We start from the raw sequence: 19,083 nt of genomic DNA on the forward strand, positions 1-19,083 counted from the left end.
TTGCATTATGCAATTAAAAATCCTAACCAATAAAGTAGGGAATAGCTATCCAACTGTTGTTTTAGTTGTATTTTACTTCATATTATAGTTATATCAATGTAAATCATTGTTTTCCCTTGTGTTTCCCATTCTTTCCCTGCCATGTCGTAAAATGTGGTGAACCCATCGCTGTATTTGCTCCAAAGCAAATATTGGCCTTTCTAGTTACAGCAATCAATTTACTGAGTATGTTTGCTTAGTTTCCAGATGTTTTGTACTTGTAGTTTTTAAATGAACGAAAACCGATGCGTGCACATATGTTACTTTTGTGACAACATCAAAGTGATTTTGGTTTGTATGTTGAAAAAATACAAAAGACTAACATTCGAAGTTATTGAAATTCTTGAGTAAGAACAATCAGTTTTGGAATGTTAAAAGCAAAGCAATGGATATTAAAACGAAAATGTTAAAATTAAATGTTGAAATTGTTAAAATGTAAAATGGTTAAAATGGTTAAAATTGTTGAAATTGTTAAAAATGTTAAAATTGTTAAAAATTGTAAAAAGGATAATTAAAAATATCCAGTGTACCGGGGTTCGAACTCGTAATGTCTGGACTTGCAGTCCTGCGCGTTACCAACCGAGCTATCTGGACACGTTTCCATTACTCTCTGCATTGTATGTCATATAAAGTGAACAACATGGCGGTAACGATCGCTTCAAGTACTAGTAAGGGACTTTCTAGGAGATACACTCTACAATTTTGGTGATTCTTCAGAAATCGATAACAGAATATATAATACTAGTCGGTGAAGATTGTGGAAAATTGTTGATACCGTGGCGCGCGCGTATCGTTGTTTACAGTACTCGCGGGGCGCAGGTCATTGACCTCCCGCTTGCGTTGTTCCAACAGAGAAGAGCAAAATATCTGCCAGTTTTTGTGTCAGATTTTCAGTGTTTGTTAAAATCATATACAGGCATCCATGCAGCTATAATTCTTCCAACTAGTTCGTAGTTAGGTGAAATGTTTATAGGAATCACACGAATCGGTATCCAGTATCAGAGTATCATGGCCCACGGCCGAGACCGCGTGGACCAGCTGCGCTGGTACGTGAAAATGGTAGTAAATAAATTAATTAGCCAACAGCCAATCAACAGCCACATCTGCAAACATGACCACACCTGCTTGTATGCCCATATTTGGGCCTTCCCCCGAATTCCTTTCTTATTACGTCACGCGCGTACACCCCCACAGTACTTTCCTATGGGGACCACTAAAAAGCAAATAAAACGATTGTAAAAGCTTGTATCAAAAAAATTTAAAAACGCCTAAGGGTATTTACCCACTCTACCTCTATACGAAATTACAGGTAATTTCGCCCAAAAAATGAAGGAGTTGAATCAATTTAAAGAAGTGGCAGGAGGAGGAGGAGAAGGAGGAGGAGAAGAAACATCAGAAAAAGCAATATGGGTTCACCACCACTTCGTGGTGTGGTGAACCCATAATCATCAAAACCATGTCTCTACTTGTGTACTGCGCCATTGTTTTGAGTTTATTTCGACTGCGACACGGCGCTATCGCCGCATCAACACGCCAAATGTGCCGCGAAAAAACACCGCATGGAATGATGGGATACTGCTACCCACGCCGCGTCCGCCATCTTTGTTTACTTCCCTGAACGCTAATGCGAGAGATCCCCGTCAACTATCGCAAATTTCCATGTAACCTACGGACATCGTGAGCTAAAAAGTCATTAACATTGAAATGAACAGTTTATTGTTGCATTAGTTACGATAATTTTCGTGTGCTAGCCGGAGTTTCTGAAAATTAAGCGATCGAAGCGATCCTTTGTGAATTGCATGTGCTATCGACTGCTTTCATGACGATCGTCTGCATTTTTGTCTGTACGCTACTTGATTGAAGTTTTCCGTTAATCAAACTTTATTTTTTGCTACTTTCGTGATGTAAAAGTATGTACAGGCTGATGATTGTGCATGTACTCGTTGCTTGTTTTGTACGTAGCAAACGTAGCATTGTTTATGCGTTCGAGTAGAGCCTGCCGATAGCACATGATGTCTATTAACGTATCGCGGCGTTCTTCCAGTCTTGGAAAAAACGAAAAAAATACGTGTGTACGTCAACGAAAAAAATTAAAAGCAAATTTACCGATCTCAATAAAGTTCACTGTTTTTAATGCGTAAATGTGACTCGTGTTTGTATTCTTTGTGTCGTTATGTGTTCGATACCCTGTCCACCCCCCACCCCCATAGTTTCAATGAAGGCCGAGAGTTTGAGCCTCAGAGTCTCTTAATCGGAAAGGCCGGGTATTTGAAAAAAATGTGCTGACAAATTGGCTTTTCAAATAAGCGGCTTCTACTGTATACCTATACATTCTGTTGTTATCATACTATATCTTCATTGTTTGGTTATACAATGATATCAATACAATTGCTATTGCCTTTTAGATGATTGTTGTAAACTATATATACATTTCAGGGCTCGAAATCCTGGGTGCATGTGCGCCTTAGTGCACCCAAAATTGGAGCTGTGCACCCAATTCTTTTCTGTGGGTGCACTGGTGCACCCAAATTTTTGTAGGTATTTTTGTACATAATTGAATAATAGTATGCAGGATATTCTTGGCATCTAAGCGTCAGAAAAATAATAAAATCTTTGTTGTAATTCTTGTGTAAGATTTTGAAGTTAGCTCCCATTTCAGATTCAAGCTCAGAAGAGGAGCAGTAAGACCTGTTATTATGTTTTGTTTTATATGGTCCACCCAAAAAATTTTTGTGCACCTAATGTTTTAGGTTGGGTGCACCAGTGCACCTATTCCTAAAAATGAATTTCGAGCCCTGCATTTCATGTCCCAAACAGGCGAGATACGGGATGGACAACCAGGGGAACTATCGTAGTCAGTCCATGACACACATGGAGCGCGCCGTGGCACGGGGACAGATGAGTACCGTGGAGTACCACAAGAAGAAAGCCGAGATGGCGGAGACTCTGAGCTCAGGGAAGGATGACGGGAAGTCTTGTGTGAGAGGTACAGTAATATGAGTGTACTGTGTATGTATGTTGGAGCCTGTGCTGTCCAACAGTAGGATAGCTGCTGTTACATACTCTTCAGAGAGAGAAATAACTATTTTTTATGGGTTCACCACACCACGAAGTGGTGTGGTGAAACCATATTGCTTTTTCTGATGTTTCTTCTCCTTCTCCTCCTCCTTCTCCTCCTCCTGCCATATCTTTAAATGGATTCAGCTTCTTCATTTTAGGGCCTAAGGTCCTGAAATTTGGTATGGAGGTACAGTGGGCAAATACCCCTAGGCGTTTTTTAAATTATTGTGATACAGGCTTTTAGAATGGTTTTATTTGAGTTTTTTGGCTGTGTTATAGCAAATGTATTACTGTGTTAGTCTGCCTTGTTTACCACGTTTGGGCATGAGTCATCACAATGGAATGCAGGGCATCAACCAATAGGCATGCAGCTTTCCTCTATACTTCTTGCTGATTGGCTGTTGGGATTTAACTTGATTAACACCTGCACAGAGCATTTCCACCTGCACTAGAGCATTTCTTGCTGATTGGCTGTTGGGATTTAACTTGATTAACACCTGCACAGAGCATTTCCATACTAACAGTATGTCTGTATTCAAGTGTTTTGGTAGGTACTAGTATTTCAAGCTTTCCTGCTCCAGCATTGGAATGCCGGGCATGAACGTTTTTTTTTTTATTTTGAAAATCAACAGTTTGCATTATGCAATTAAAAATCCTAACCAATAAAGTAGGGAATAGCTATCCAACTGTTGTTTTAGTTGTATTTTACTTCATATTATAGTTATATCAATGTAAATCATTGTTTTCCCTTGTGTTTCCCATTCTTTCCCTGCCATGTCGTAAAATGTGGTGAACCCATCGCTGTATTTGCTCCAAAGCAAATATTGGCCTTTCTAGTTTATGTTTACCTTCACAGAAGGAAAATATATTGTTTCTGCTCTGTTTCTTCATCTTCCCCAAGGAAATACTTTTTATACTATCATGAAAATTCATCTGTGTTGGTAGTTACATGTTTAAAGTTAAAACTTTAGATCCAACACAAGTGTTTTCTCATTATTGTAGTAAAGTAAACATTTCATTTTATTGTGTTGGATCTTAAGTTTTAACTTAAGACAAATAACCTTTCCTCTAATAAAGGATGCACCCCAAATAAAGGGCGCACATCCGATTTGGGCTTAATCGCAAGAGCCTACAATGTATTACTAGGCAGCTGAGATAGTCCACATGAAAATCCCCTATACATGTATTTGATCACACTGCACCCTTTGATAAATTCCCGATGTTGTTCTTTTGTCACAGAAAATTTGACATGGCACTGAACTTTGTTTGTGAATGGCTTGTTCAGGTACATATACAGATCTGGATATGTACTTTTAGGCCACACCAATTTAATTTCTTGGTTAACGGATTTTTCTAGAAAAATAATGGAGCGGGCTGGCGAAAACAAAATAAAAATAAAAACAGGCCTAGGCATCCTAATATGGCCCAAAATGGTACGATAGGAGCCATGAAGTCAACATACCAGGCTGGTTCAAAATTTAAACAATGAATTTTGAAATTTTAATGATACCACTGCATTGAAAGATGGAATGACTGTAAGTGTAACAAGTAGTAAGAAAAGGACTGTTTTCAACAGTTCAGGGCAAAATATGACCATTTTGCAGTTGATTCTGAATTTATATTTTTATATGGAAATCAGAAAAAAATTAAGCGGCAAATCCGTTAACCAAGAAATTGAATTGGTGTGGCCTTACTAGCAGGTACACATTTCTACTTGTGAGTTGCAGTAAACCTCCCCTGTGCCGGCCTCCCCAGGTATAGTACAGAGACTGCGAGCTGCGTATGTCTCAGGGATCTACGGTGTTCGTCAGGCGTTCCTGGCAGCCAGCGTGGACCACTTCAGCTCCAGCTGGGGAGACAAGGGCTGGGGCTGCGGCTACAGGAACATACAGATGATGCTGTCATCGCTCTTCAGGGACCCAGTCTACAGGGACGTGCTCGTCAAATGTGAGAAAAGATAATTACCTCCGGGGAAGGAGACATCCTTCCGCGGAAGGGTTTTGTAAGAGATTTAGATTTTCATGTTCGCAGCTGTTTCTCGCGTATGGGTGGACGGATTCTTTTGGTATATGTTTTGCTATTGGGCTGCAGATGATGCATGTTCTTTTGTTTTTATTGTATATGTGTTTTCGGGTGTGAAAATGGTGCCTTTTGCTGGCCCCAGTACACCCCTTTGAGTGTGAAAATGGTCGCAACCGTTGACCTTTGGCGTGTTTAAGGTATTAACGGACTGGTCCACGAAGCTGACCCCTCGCACAGAGGGGTGTCCGGTCTCGATAAATTCTTTGTTTAAAATCCTAGTCCTGCGGCGGGCAACTTTTGTTGTTTGGAAGGTATTTTTAGTACCGGAGCCGAGGTATAAAATTTCAGATTTTACTTGTTACTACTAGAATGTACAACCTTCCAAAAATAACTTTTTTTCTGGTTGGTACAACGTAGGATATACTAGGGATTTTCCTATAAACAACCAACTTACATCTCTCACGTGCTGTTTTGTTTTCCCTCTGTTATAACTTATAGCTTCATTCTCTTATATATATAATAATAATAAGTCAAATTTTTAATTTTTAAAAGATTTATGAAGGGTCACAATGTTCTCCCCAAAAAGAAAACACCCCTATGCTGGTCGAAAGACAGTGTAGGAGTCTAAATCACAGTATAGGGAGTCCAAATCACACTGTAGGGGGCTTCTGTGGTCAAACAGCCTGGTGAGAAGAGCCTGTCTGTTGTTTTCCAGCCGTCTCTTTCATGCCGTCCATCCCTAAGATCCAGCAGATGATAGAGGAGGCATGGGGCCGCGGGTTTGACCGCGAGGGCAGCGAGCAGCTCGGGGGACGACTCCGGAACACCAGGAAGTGGATCGGCGCTACGGAAGTCGCCGCTCTCTTCTCATCATTAGGAGTCAGGTCAGTTCATCTTAGAGGGGAGTCCTTAACAAATGTTAATTTCATCGATGAAGGTTAGAAATTCAGCTGAACACCAGCCAACCACAGCCGACCTTGCTGAACACCAGCCAATCACAGCCGACCTCGCTGAACACCAGCCAACCACAGCCGACCTTGCTGAACACTAGCCAATCACAGCCGACCTTGCTGAACACTAGCCAACCACAGCCGAACTTGCTGAACACTAGCCAATCACAGCCGACCTTGCTGAACACTAGCCAATCACAGCCGACCTTGCTGAACACCCAATCACAGCCGACCTGATTGCAGTTTAATCCTACCATACAACTGAATCCTAATGGTTTGCCTGTGTTATTTTACAGAGCCCAGGTGGTTGACTTCCACCACCCCACAGCTGCAGACGGCTCCCATCCACAGCTGTTTGACTGGACTAAGAACCATTTCCGTCAGGAGGGGGCCGGAGGGAAACATCCTCTGTACCTGCAGCACCAAGGTCTGCCTTCAGTCTATGTACCTAGGCCACACTGACTCAATTTTATTTGCTCTTGAGACCCACAAAATTCCCAGCCCCCCCCCCCAAGAAAAAAATGCCGCTAAACCACAGGAATACAAAGCTGGTACTAGTATTGCGAATTTGTGCTAGTAGTAGCACATGACAATAATTTTACGACAAGCCAGCCAACCCCTTTCTCACCAATATACTGTAATGTAAAATCAGCACTCCATGGGGAAATACACGAACATGCAAACTGTGTGTATCGTGAGGAACCTCACGTCGTGCATTTCCTTGTTTTAGATACCCCTTATATACTAGTAAGCTCATACCAGCCATGGTTGGCTGGTGGTCAACTTCTGTTTGGGATTAGTTCAGCAGTGTTTCAGGCATGTTCAGGGGTCAAATTTGACTCAACTTCAACTCAAATTGGATTTGATTCATATTAAGAGGTATTTGGTAGGTGTGGCCTAAATCTGGTCAGACCACTTCTGAAGTTCAGCCGTGGTTGGTTGGTGTTCAGGGGAAGGTTTTGGAATGTATGATGGGGGCTTATATATAATTACAAAAACTGTAAATCACAATTTTTTGTACTTCTATATTCGCAGTTTTCGTGGTCACTTCTGTACTGCGAATCATTACCATGAACAAATAATTTGCCGACTTTCTTTTTTCTGCACCTGCCACCCCCTCAAACATTATAGTAATCCACGAATGTCCATTTTTGTCAGACCACAACCTTTTGCTACCGCGAACAATTCAAGTAATTTACAGTAGTTTAGAAACATCTCTCATGTACATGTACAGGACACAGTAGAACCATCATCGGCTATGAGGAACATGCGGACGGTAGTGGCAGGCTTCTCATCTTCGACCCCGGACACAACCCCAAGCAGATTGAGCCGCTGGCCCACGGTAAGATCACGGGCACACAGCTGAGGGTGCTGCGGCGTACGGTCAGCGGACTGAAGCACAACCAGTACCAGATCGTCGCCATCAGGGGCATTCTCAGTAACAGGGAGGTGCAGGTGAGTTTAGACCACACTGACTTTATTTCAGAGATTGTCCGTCCTAGGCCTTCTTCTTCTTTCTGTAAGGCGACCACCTTCAACCTATCAAAGATTTTGTCGCCGAAGAGTCCTTTAAAGATCCCAAAACTAATGTGAGAGGGCCATTGAGAAAAAATCCTGCAAAAAAAAATGCTGCTAAATCACAGTCACACCCCAGACACACACACACAGCCACAACTCTATTCTGCAGCTGGTTAATCCTTTAAGAGACTCTGAAAAATCAGAAATGACCTGAGTCAAAAGACATGAACTGTATTCCCACTCTCTTATGTGTACATGTACAATGTCATGTATTATAATAATTATGTATCGCATATGTGTAAAACTACATTGTATGTGTAATCACTCGCTCGATCACTCACTATCCGGTTTATAATTGATTTTTCATGTAACATGTATTCTTTATATCTCTTTACACGTGTATATTTTGTCTGACCCTTACCTCTTCCCTCATGACCTCAAGGAAAATTTAAAGCGGTTAATTTGTGCTCCTTATGAATCATAAAACAAAGGTTCCAAGAATCTTACTGTAAAGTTGAAAGTTAACTCATTTGATTTCCTACAGGGAGCCAAGGTGATCCAGTCAGTGAGAATACCATAGATGCCTCCAGATCTGGTGTGAGGCAACAGTTTGGACCAAATCCTCCCTGCATCAACAAGTTAGAAGAAAAATACAGTAAAAACTCCTCAACTGACATTGTATACAAAATATAGAAGTCTTCTGAATTGCAATGTTCTGTGTTCGTCCTGTGGCATTGCACAGCTGATTTATTTTTGTCCAAACATGTACATGTGTGGCAAGTCCAAGATGCTCTTTGTGCAACAAACCCTTCTTCGTGTGACAAGAAAAAAGATGAAACTATAATAATAAATAATATAATTGCTTTATATAATATCAGTGTAGAATTAATTATACTGAACACTTGATGATTCAGAACAAACTGTTTCATATGCTGAAAATGAGATATCCATTGCAATGAAGCAGTTGAACAAAAATAAGGCTGTGTACCTAGTAACTATACCTTTACCTGTAAAAATCTTAAGTACAGGTCCAGACCTGAACATCAGGCATTCCTGTACCTGAACAAAATAAATACCCCAGAATTGGGCCCCATTTTTTTCTCTAGAAATGGTAAATTTCAGCACATACCATTTTAAACAATTGAGACTAAGCAAAACTTGTACACAGGAATAATTTTTTGTATATTGTCGTTTTTAGATTACAATAATTTTCACTGTCAAAATTTAGTACTTCTACAGTAACTGTAACTGTAGCACCGATCTTATATACATGTATGCTGTCCGGAATATTATTATGTGAACCATCATAAAATGACAACATTCTACCACTAAACAATTGACCGAGCAGATAATTGGTCAAACTTGTTCAGGTCTGGACCTGTACCTGTACCTGTACCTAAAATGTAGGCACACATCTCTAAACAGAAAGGAGAAGTCCCCTGCTATATACATTTTGTAGTGCCAGTATGCTTGTTTTGGAAATTGTCATGATGGTGAATCAAACGTTGAGTTGAAAGTACATGTAACTGTAAGTGGGAAAAAGTCATTCTTCTCAGGCTGAAATACCAGGCCAAGTACGAGCATGATTCCAATGTGGAAAAAAAACATTCTGAAAAGCTGAATGAATATCGACACTTAAACTTTCTCTATTCTCACATCTCAGGTTCCCTACAGTACATACTATAGAATACATGTACAGTTACACTGACAGTATGTTCCGTATCAGCCAAGGTATCAGCCCGACTGTCAGTGTTGTATTTTATTTATGTCGTACCCACCTAGGAAGACACATATTAGTCTTTCAATCTGAATCCAGTACTAGTATTCAAATTTTTGCAAGCGGTCTACGTATAATGTATACTTGACATACGCAAAACACGCTCCTTTATGGAACATTTAGAAGCTGTTACCGTTAGAATCTCAGTGTGATACTCTCCAAGCAGAGGTTTGGGTTATTTTTGGCTTGTTTTCAGACTTTTTTTATCAGGGTTTCTTTTTTGCACTGGAATTTTTCTTTCACCCAAAAAAAAAAGAAAAATTCCAGTGCAAAAAACAAACCCCGACAAAAAAGGCTAAAAACACGCCAAAAATAACCCAAAACCCAAACCTCTGCTTGGAGAGTACCAGACTGAGTATGATACAGTAACTGTTGTGAACACCTGTTATCATGGCATAGGTATAATATAAACCATGATTATCCCTATTATTAGTAATAGATCACTGTATACTGTCTAGTACTTTATGACTCATTCGTATGTCCAGTGGTGTTGTAGGGAACTTTGAGATGTAAGAAAACTGATGACCTTCTCTAGAAACTGCAAAGACACACCCAACATGTTAAAGTTTCAGTCAGGTTGATTATTGGATACGTTGTAAGGCCAGCAACTGTTGACATGCTGCAAAAGCTAGGTGTAATCAGCTAACAGATAAATCTATCAAGTCTAGTGTCTACAGGTGGTGAAACAATGTACATGTTATAATGTAGTAAGTCATGGGTTGCAAAGTGTACTCCTATATCTGGGATATTTATTCAGTCTACAGTACAGATCTGGAATAACTGTGTATGCACGCATACAAGCTAAGTCAAAATCAAAAGTCTTGCAAAATGCATTTCAAAGCTGTGTATTTCTCAGTTAAAATGCCTGCAAAAACTGTGCACTTCTCGTTTAAATCACGTTCATTTCTCGTGTAAAACATGTTTAGATGTCCGTGTAGTTTGGTGTGGATATGTGTTATTATAATTAGTAAATAGCTGTGAACAATTACAGCCAATTAGTGCACATGGTTTATATGACTTTTGCATGAGTTAAAACTGCATTTTGCATGCCTTTTACACGGCTCTCAATTGTGATTTACACTACTTTTAGACGAGAAATAAACAAAACCATCTATAAAACGTGTTAAGGGAAGTTAATCGAGAACTGTACTGTATTTGCCCGATTTTTACTATTTTCCAGCAACTCATTGCAGTGTGGTAGAGACTGGTGACGTAGCATAGCTGAGGAAAAGTGTGCTGATCTGCATTGCGCACAAGACTGCGATGGCAATATTGATGAAAATATTATATGATGTATAATACGAGATATGGGCATATTTCTTCTGTACATTTGCAACAGTTACTATACATGTACTTTTTCTATACTTTTGCAACTATTGTACATTTTATAGGTGTTACATCTATTCACCATATCATTGAGCCATATAGAACTGAAAAAAAACAATAGCAAAAGAACTTTCACACACACATACCCAACAGTAAAATAGCAAGAGAAACTGCAATAATGGCAGACAAAATTTATATCCAGCTAACTCGGTCACCTTTTTGCCTTATAGTATTGTATTTGTCCACTATGGAAAACCTGCAGCAATGCTTGACTAGGAAACACATGTACAGTAAACATTGCTAGTATTGCTGTCGCTTTAAATTACATTGTACTGTATCAATGGAAATACCTGGTTGTATCTTTTGCCATGGAGAGAAATATTTGGAAAGGGAGTGTACATGTACTTAGTCTAGCTTTTCTTATTGGCCCTCTTTGCATCAAGCTAGCTTTTATACAATGTACATTAGAATTCACTTTCAAATTGTTTATTCAGCTGCTTCAGAGATTAAATATTGAATGTTATGAAAAAGGAACTTAAGTTTATGTTACGTGTACTACAGTTGTTTAGGCCACACCAATTTAATTTGTTGGTTCTCGGATTCGCCTCTTCATTTTTTTCTCATTTGCAAAAAAAAAAAAAAAATTCTGGTTCTGAATCATCTAAAAAATGCTCATATTTTGCTCCCAACAGTTGAGGAAAGTCCTTTTCTTCCTAGTTGTTACTGTTTTTCAATCTTATAATGCAGTGGTTTGGTTAAAAGTTCAAAATTCATTGTTTAAATTTTATCCCAGCCTTTTGTGTTGACTTCATGGCTCCTATCAAAGCATTTGGGGAGATAATAGGATGCCTAGGCCTGTTTTTATTTTTATTTTTTTTCGCCCTGTCGCTTCATATTTTTTCTGAAAAAATCCGAGAACCAACAAATTAAATTGGTGTGGCCTTAGATTCGAATAGAATGTCACACTTTCTAAAAGTTCCCATAACAGTGACTGAAGTATAATATTATAACACTGGAATATGACAGTATTTTCAAACGTTTATTGAAGTTAGAAGTCACCCTTGATTGGGTGCGTGTTTTCTTTTATATATTTTTATGCAAAATGTTTACAAAAGCAGGTGCAATATTGTCAACATGTGTGGATGTTTGTGTATCTGAAGCTGTATGTTGGTGATAAATAAAGAGATGTCAAAAGAAGCTGAAACACAGGTACCCTAGTTTCACTGTACAAGTCTGTGGGGTTAGTTCTATCTATGAAAATAGCATCTACCAGATTATCATGAAAGTTCATCTCTGTTGGTAGTAATCATTATGATAGTAAAAAGTTGAACTTTATTATAACACACAGTTTACAGGGAGATCACATTTTCAGCGACCACTGTCGCCTTCATCAGGATAATTAATGACCAATCACTTAATGACCATCGCGAGATCACGTTGTGAAGTGATTGGTCATTAATTATCCTGATGAAGGTGACAGTGGTCGCTGAAAATTTGATCTCTCTGTAAACTGTTCAACTTTTTACTATAAAAAGCCTCTACCAGGTTTCAGAAGTGGCCAGAAAGAGTAGAAACTGGCCAAATAGACGGACGACATGTCGAGAGTTGGTCTGCTAAAGTTGAGTTTGCCACACTTCTTTAGCAGAATTCCCCACAGCATTTTTATTATCTTTGGCCGATTTATACTCTCTTCAACCTCCTGAAGCAATGAGTAGCCTGGAAGAGGCTACTCATTGCTTCAAGAGACACTGATAGTGATTTTAACTCTTTCAGTGTTGACTAATAAGAACAGTGTTACTGGTAGGGAGATTAATTAATATTTGAAGCTCCTTGGTCTCATGTAAAGCTCCTTTGTCATTACTGAGGGCCTTCGCACTGGTCATACCAAGTCATACCATCTTTACTACAGGTCTGTGACCGAAAACAAATATAAACGACGCACAAAGGTCTCAAGTCAGTGTGCATTATTCCAATTGGATGTTATTAACACCTCAATGTGATTCAAGTTTGAAGTTCACACCAAATGCAAACATCGAAAAACGAAGATGCGAGAAGCCACACAAGTTTTCTAAGCCCGTTCTGTTTGCATAATTCGTTAACTTGGAAATGTGCGTAAATAAGTCTGTTGCCTGTTTTAAAAAATTTACATAAAATCACATTATCAGCTAGGACATCGGCAAATGTGAAATTGCGTGAAGCACTTTCACATAAAATAACATTCTGACCTGTTATGTGAAAAAAAATGTGATTTGAACTTTGAAATTTCACATTTGAGTCCTTGCAGTTTGCGGGGTAAAACCGCTTCACATTTCTTCACATTTTCTCACATTTTGCATTCACATTTTTTGTCACGTTTTCTGGTTTTGTGATTTCACATAATCGATTCACATTTTTCAAACGGTCGCATTATTTCACATATAATAATTTGACGTTTCACATTTTGAAAAATAATCACATTTTGGGTTTTCTGATGGGATTCACATTATATCACATTTTTTCACATTTCCTTGAAATTTTGCACAAAATTCACATAATTTTCACATTTATGCACCTGGTAGTGTAAATCCACAGTCACGCACAATACGTACGGCGGAATGATTCCAATTTAGTCTTTCTGACGAAGACAACTATGTCTGAAGGGTTTTAATTCTCTTTTGTAAACCATGGAGAACATAATGTCCCACCTTTTCTAAAATTGGTGGTGTTCGGGAAATCGGTTCGGGAATGTGTTACAGGGGCTTAACAGACGCTACTCAAACTGGAAGGTAAGATCTGTTCCCGCCATTTTCTCCCTGTGGATCGCCTCCAGAGTCTCGTTCTCTTCCACGCTGAACCAGTTCTTCCAGTCACCAACCTCTCCTGAAGACAAGATCGTTACGTTTCATGTAAAGCATCACTTTTCTCTGTACCCTGTGCCAACGAAAGGCATCCAATGCAATTCCAGGGCGGCAAGATAAAAATAATAGTCTGGAGGAGAACGTCTGTTTGATATTAAGACATTTACTGCACATTTTTTGTATCATTTCATACCTGAAGCATTGTAATAGCTGCAAATCAAGCTCTGTTTTTGCCTTAGATATCAGTGTTTTATGGTACAGGGTTGAAATTACTACTTTCCAAAATCGGACCACATACTTGTATATTCTATCTAATAGTATATATCTATCTCATGAATATAGACCTGGATATAGATAGATAGATAGATAGATAGATAGATAGATAGATAGATAGATATTAGATAGATATATTGATAGATAGACAGATAAATGTATAGATACATACATACATACATACATACATACATACACACATATATATGAGATATATATATACATATCAAATAGATAGATAGATAGATAAAAAGGTACCCTTTCGTATAAACTCGATCCCACTCCCTTTCGCCTTGCTGAAAGCCTCCTGTATGGTTGGGTCGCGGGTGAAGTTTGTTGATGGACTCTTCTTCATAGCAGTGAAGGTACAGTTGGCCACCACCTTGTCAACGCGCTGGTCTGACAGTGTCTTTCCCAGGAAGTTTGCAATCTTCACAACGTGACCTCGTAGGTCCTGTGTACATTAAGAAGGCTGTAACTGCGTGAAAGCTAATAGGCCTACTCAGAAAGGTGTCTCATTACTTGAAACCAACTCAAAACAAGAATTCGGAGATCTCATACCTCCATGAAATATGTAGAATTTTTGTAAATGTTTGTCTATTGATTATTGAAATAAGGGACATAATTACCATGATTTATTTTAATTCATAACTGTCTACACTCAAATTACAATATTTTGCATGTGAAATTCCTATCCTTTGGCAATGTTTCGTTTTAACATGGCCTCATTAATTATGCAAATACAAACACACAGGCACACACACAGACACACCAAAACAATACCTCCATGTTTCATGGAGGTAGTTATGGAACTCCCTGCCAAACAAGTGTTTTCCTTCCGAATACAACCCTCAAACCTTTAAATGAACAGCCATCTTTCTCATTCTCGTGTTACCTTGCTCATTGCCTTGACGTGGTCATTTCGCTTTACATTCAATACCACCGTGAGAGTTAAAAATATATATATTATATATATAATCACCTGCTTCATGTCCTCATACTTGATGAAAAGCATGTTTCCGTCGTCCTTGTGTCGCCAGTACTCCGGGATCACGTCCCACCAGAAACCGTTGTAAGCTGGGGGTCAAAACACATGACACTGATGCTCACTGATCGAGGTACAAAGTAGGTAACGTTACCTAGGTCTCAGTACCTTAAGGGGCATTATGTAACATTTTGCACTAAAAATTGAACTATCTTAAGTGAAAAATAATATATGTAGTTAAGGCCATGTTGATTTGATTATATGGATGACATCCGTGCGCGCATGAATTTTCGGCCGTTTCCAAAAAAAAGAAAGTTTTCAACCATACTGTAAATCGTACAAAACAGTTGCAAATTGAACAAAAATATACCATAAGTTACAAAGAAAATTAATAAAAACTATACCAATGTCGTAGAATGCCAAAATCAAACGAAAAAAGACGAAATTCTAAAGAAATGAACTTGAAGACTAGATTATTCGCCAAACCATATTCTGTGCCATTTGCTCAACCCTCATGACCACGTAGATTTCATAATGAAAAGAACTTTTTTTTTTTGTGCAAAACTTTTTTTTAATTCGCACGCTCGCATCAGTTTTGGGGCTCCCGGAGGATGTCATCCATATAATCAAATCAACATGGCCAGTGTAATTCACTTCCAATTTTCAACATATTTGTTGTGTGCAAACGGCTTTAATTATACATGGATATTAGTTTACGAATTATACTAAGTAATACCTTGTTCTGGTGTGATGAATTCCTTGAAGTTTTCTTCCCAGGTTCCACAAGGAAGATTATGAGTCATCAGTCGCATGTTATGCCAGGACACAACCACATCTTTGACGTTCCTCGCACAATAGATGATCTGGGGTAAGAAAGTATACCGCGAGGCATACAGTCAAGTTGTGAGGACCAATCATTAACAGTCATATTGTCGTACCGTAGATTGTACTAGTGATAAAGCTACTTCACAGTCTCTACTAAGAATGCTCAAAAAGGTATATAAAAACTTACTCAAACTATGAGATATCAGACTTTTCACTGTGTTTTCAAAATAAGCCATCTACTGATGCATGGTATTAGCTGTTGGTTACTTCAGGCGAAATCTGCACCAGTGGTTAACCTACTCTTGTTCATGTCTTGTCACTGGTGGAGATGTTGCTTGAAGCACATTTTGAAAACACAGTGAAAAATCTTAATTTACACTGTCCAATATCTTGCCACTACTGTATCAAAAAGGGTGCAACATTTAGTTTCAAATGTTGAAGGACGGTATTAAAACTACACCTTTCCTTTCCCGTCCCTGGCTTGCCGAGGTAACATGTAATAGGGCAGGTGCGTTTTCATCAGGCGCGGAGAGGGGGCGCTCTTCAGCACTTTCGGCATGGGCTCGCCAGTTCCCTTCATGTCCAAAGTTTCTAGCCAAGGAGTCCGCCGCAGGATCGGAACTTTACAAACTTCGCTGATGTCGCCTTCGGCACACACCAGAGAAACGATCTGTTGGGTCCATGTTGTTCCTGGAACAAGAAACGATTTTTTAAAATGTTTCCTCCCGATGAATGGGGATGTCATCGAGCAACGTCACTCTGGAACACCCTCTCCACTCACGCTCACACTGCCACCACAAATGCCTTCTTTGAAAGAAAGCTCTGGGATTGGGCGACCCGTACATCTGTACACACTGACCTCTCCACATAGATTCTACAGATTCATTCCTCCATAGATTTAGTTATTTTTATTTAGTACATAGCATAATGTTACTACTGGCAGACTGTTCACATTATACTACTACTAGTATGTTATTGTATACATAATGTCTTGTCACTATAATGTCAGCAGGGCAGGCCCTTTGTAATAGCCGCATTTTTCGCTTGTTGTAAGGGCCAATGCAGCACTTATTCTGAGCTCCAATGTAGCTATAGGGTTGTCCTAAACTGCACGAAGGGACTCACGTCGTGTACATCTATACCTGAGGTACCCAAATTATAGCTCCAATGCGTCAACATGCTTGGTATTCAAGTCTCTTTGAAAATATACCAGAGAAACTATCTGTTGGGTCCATGTTGTTCCTGTTGTAAAATTAAAAAAGCTGCTTTGGCGTAGCTGTGTAGCATTGACACTCGTGTGTGCTGTTATAATTATGCAGCTTGCAAAAACGTAGAAGATCATTTTTGCAAGAACAAGAAACGGGAAAAAAAGACGAAAGCTTAATGAGATTCTTACCCGATTTAAGGTAAGCTGAGATGAAGACGTCGTCGTCCCTTACTTCAAATGATTCCACCATGTCCATGGCGTCCGGGCTGTGAATAGGACCGAACTTCACTCCGTTGTAGTAGAACGGCCGGGGACGATCTTTACTATTGAAGAGATCCATGGTGTTCTCGTGTGCAGTCAGTCTGGCTTCAGGAAAAGGCCACTGGTGAATACAACAGATCAAACTTTAATCAGACAAATGGAACGTCTGAAGCTTTCGTCTGGAAAGGATGGAAATCGTCTGTCTGCCAACACGCCATAGCATGAGATGTATAGCTCGGGTGGACTGCATTTATATTTGGTTGCTAGTTAGGGGTCGGTGTGATCTCGAAAAGATTTGTTTTCGGGACTTCTAGAGGCTTGTTACGGAAATTCCGGTTTTGATATCTTCTGATCTGGACATGGTACAGTAACGAATTTTGGTGGTAGATAGCTCTTGTGCTAAAAAAGAAATCTAGTACTTATAAGTTTTGAGGCCCCTTCAACTGCAGGAGCATTTGTCGAAAAGGTTTTAAACTTTAAAGGCTGATAACTCAAGAACCAGTTACAGATTGCCGTGTTTTTTTGTACGAAAGTAGTTAAACTTATGCTTTACATATTAAATAGATGACAATTGTGCAAATTAGGACCTACTTTGCAAAATTGATGAGGGAATGAAATACGGCTGTATACATTCTATCGTCTGCAATCTTCCATGATATGACTAACGTGTGACTCTGTTTAGAACGAGAGGAACATGCATAGATATTTTTATGTAAATGATGGTCTTCTTTGCATAATTAATTAGGAAATGATATATTTAGAAAGTGGTAACTGCGTGGAATTTCCTATTTGGAGGTAAAGTGAAGGTGAACATCATTTCTCGTAATTTATTAAATTCAGAACCGCATTATTAATGGTAGTCTACGTCCATAAAGCGGATGGGGGGGGGGGGGGTCGGCTTACGAGGCCTAGCCTGGGTTCCGCTACCCTCCGTGGTTTCCGCCCGCTCCCTGCTGGCTACCACGGAGCCAGCGACATTAGGGAGCAGGCCGGCGGAAACTACAGATCATCTAGAGGATGGCAGCACCCAGGCTAGACGAGGCCGGGTCGCCGGGTGTAACCTAGCCTCCTGTGCAGGCCTCCGGGCAGGTGGGAGTTCTGATACTGCGTTTTGTGGAATTTATACTAGTAACGTGTTCTTTTGCCGACCATCCTACAACCAGCCGCCCAGTGAAGGTGGGTACAAATCTTCACTGGGCGGCAGGTTATAGGATGGCCGGCAAAAGAACACGTTGAAAATTCTACAAAACGCAGTATCAAAACTCCCACCTGCCTGGAGGTCTGTACAGGAGGCTAGGTGCTACCAGGAAAACGTGAGCATGTTCTGCTAATTAGATATTACCTGCGAATGTTAGCTGTCAAGTGGAAAAGCCTAAAAGTATACAGGTGACTGACTCACAAAAGGGCTTTCATGATTTGTTTTGCTTTCACAAACCATAACAACATCTACTGTAAATGAGAAGGCAAGCGCATTCGCACACGATGACAAAGATTCTGACACAACATCTAGTTAACTTTAACACGACTGTAAACAAGAATGCTACGCAGGAGCTGTTGGGTAATCATAACAACAACTTTTGGTGTAATATGACACGTCCGCCCCTTTGACGTTTGTTCTGGAAAAATTAGGTTTCAAACACCGACATAACCTCTGTTGTAATCCCGTTGTTCCAGTAGGCAAAAGAAAAAAAAGAGGTTTTCGCTTAACAAGCCTACACTACATAATTTCTTGCTGCAAGACAATAACAAGAGTTCTGAGATCTCATACCTCCCCCCCCCCTAAGCGGCATCTTTAGTCGGACTGTTTCACGGTTAACGTCGGCGGGTGTGTTCGCGTGGCATTTCCACCGTGTGTATTGTAATTTTCGTCAGTCAGACATCAATCAATCAATTAAAGTTAAACCAAAGTCGAGTTCTGTATACGTATGTTTAAGTACTCTTCAAGCAAAGTTAGATGGGGGAAGGATCGTTGCGTTTTTTTGTTCGCTACCGATGGTGGGGGT

The 19,083-nt window shown here is 39.7% G+C and overlaps 3 protein-coding genes across 3 annotated transcripts in view; 2 read left to right on the forward strand and 1 right to left on the reverse strand.

Annotated features, from left to right (window-relative positions):
* The window catches only part of LOC109472495 (zinc finger with UFM1-specific peptidase domain protein-like), a 13,743-nt gene extending 5,514 nt beyond the window's left edge, over nt 1–8,229 (forward strand). Inside the window, exons 5-10 of the mRNA XM_019772272.1 lie at nt 2,857–3,025; nt 4,855–5,046; nt 5,837–6,005; nt 6,368–6,498; nt 7,306–7,526; nt 8,134–8,229. Of these exons, the coding sequence (XP_019627831.1) occupies nt 2,857–3,025; nt 4,855–5,046; nt 5,837–6,005; nt 6,368–6,498; nt 7,306–7,526; nt 8,134–8,169 (918 nt within the window). The 3' untranslated portion in view covers nt 8,170–8,229. The remainder of the gene's footprint in view (nt 1–2,856; nt 3,026–4,854; nt 5,047–5,836; nt 6,006–6,367; nt 6,499–7,305; nt 7,527–8,133) is intronic.
* The window catches only part of LOC109472494, a 116,328-nt gene that overhangs the window by 77,742 nt on the left and 19,503 nt on the right, over nt 1–19,083 (forward strand). The gene's annotated exons all lie outside the window — the stretch shown is intronic.
* The window catches only part of LOC109472501 (sulfotransferase 1A1-like), a 13,333-nt gene continuing 6,904 nt past the window's right edge, over nt 12,655–19,083 (reverse strand). The window contains exons 2-7 of the mRNA XM_019772280.1: nt 17,009–17,201; nt 16,073–16,302; nt 15,524–15,650; nt 14,785–14,879; nt 14,061–14,256; nt 12,655–13,551 (exon numbers count right to left, since the gene is read on the reverse strand). Coding sequence (XP_019627839.1) covers nt 13,442–13,551; nt 14,061–14,256; nt 14,785–14,879; nt 15,524–15,650; nt 16,073–16,302; nt 17,009–17,159 — 909 coding nt within the window. The 5' untranslated portion in view covers nt 17,160–17,201 and the 3' untranslated portion in view covers nt 12,655–13,441. The remainder of the gene's footprint in view (nt 13,552–14,060; nt 14,257–14,784; nt 14,880–15,523; nt 15,651–16,072; nt 16,303–17,008; nt 17,202–19,083) is intronic.

Source organism: Branchiostoma belcheri, unplaced genomic scaffold (assembly GCF_001625305.1).
Source record: "Branchiostoma belcheri isolate BF01 breed outbred unplaced genomic scaffold, Haploidv18h27 scaffold279, whole genome shotgun sequence".
In the NCBI taxonomy this organism is placed as follows: Eukaryota; Metazoa; Chordata; class Leptocardii; order Amphioxiformes; family Branchiostomatidae; genus Branchiostoma; species Branchiostoma belcheri.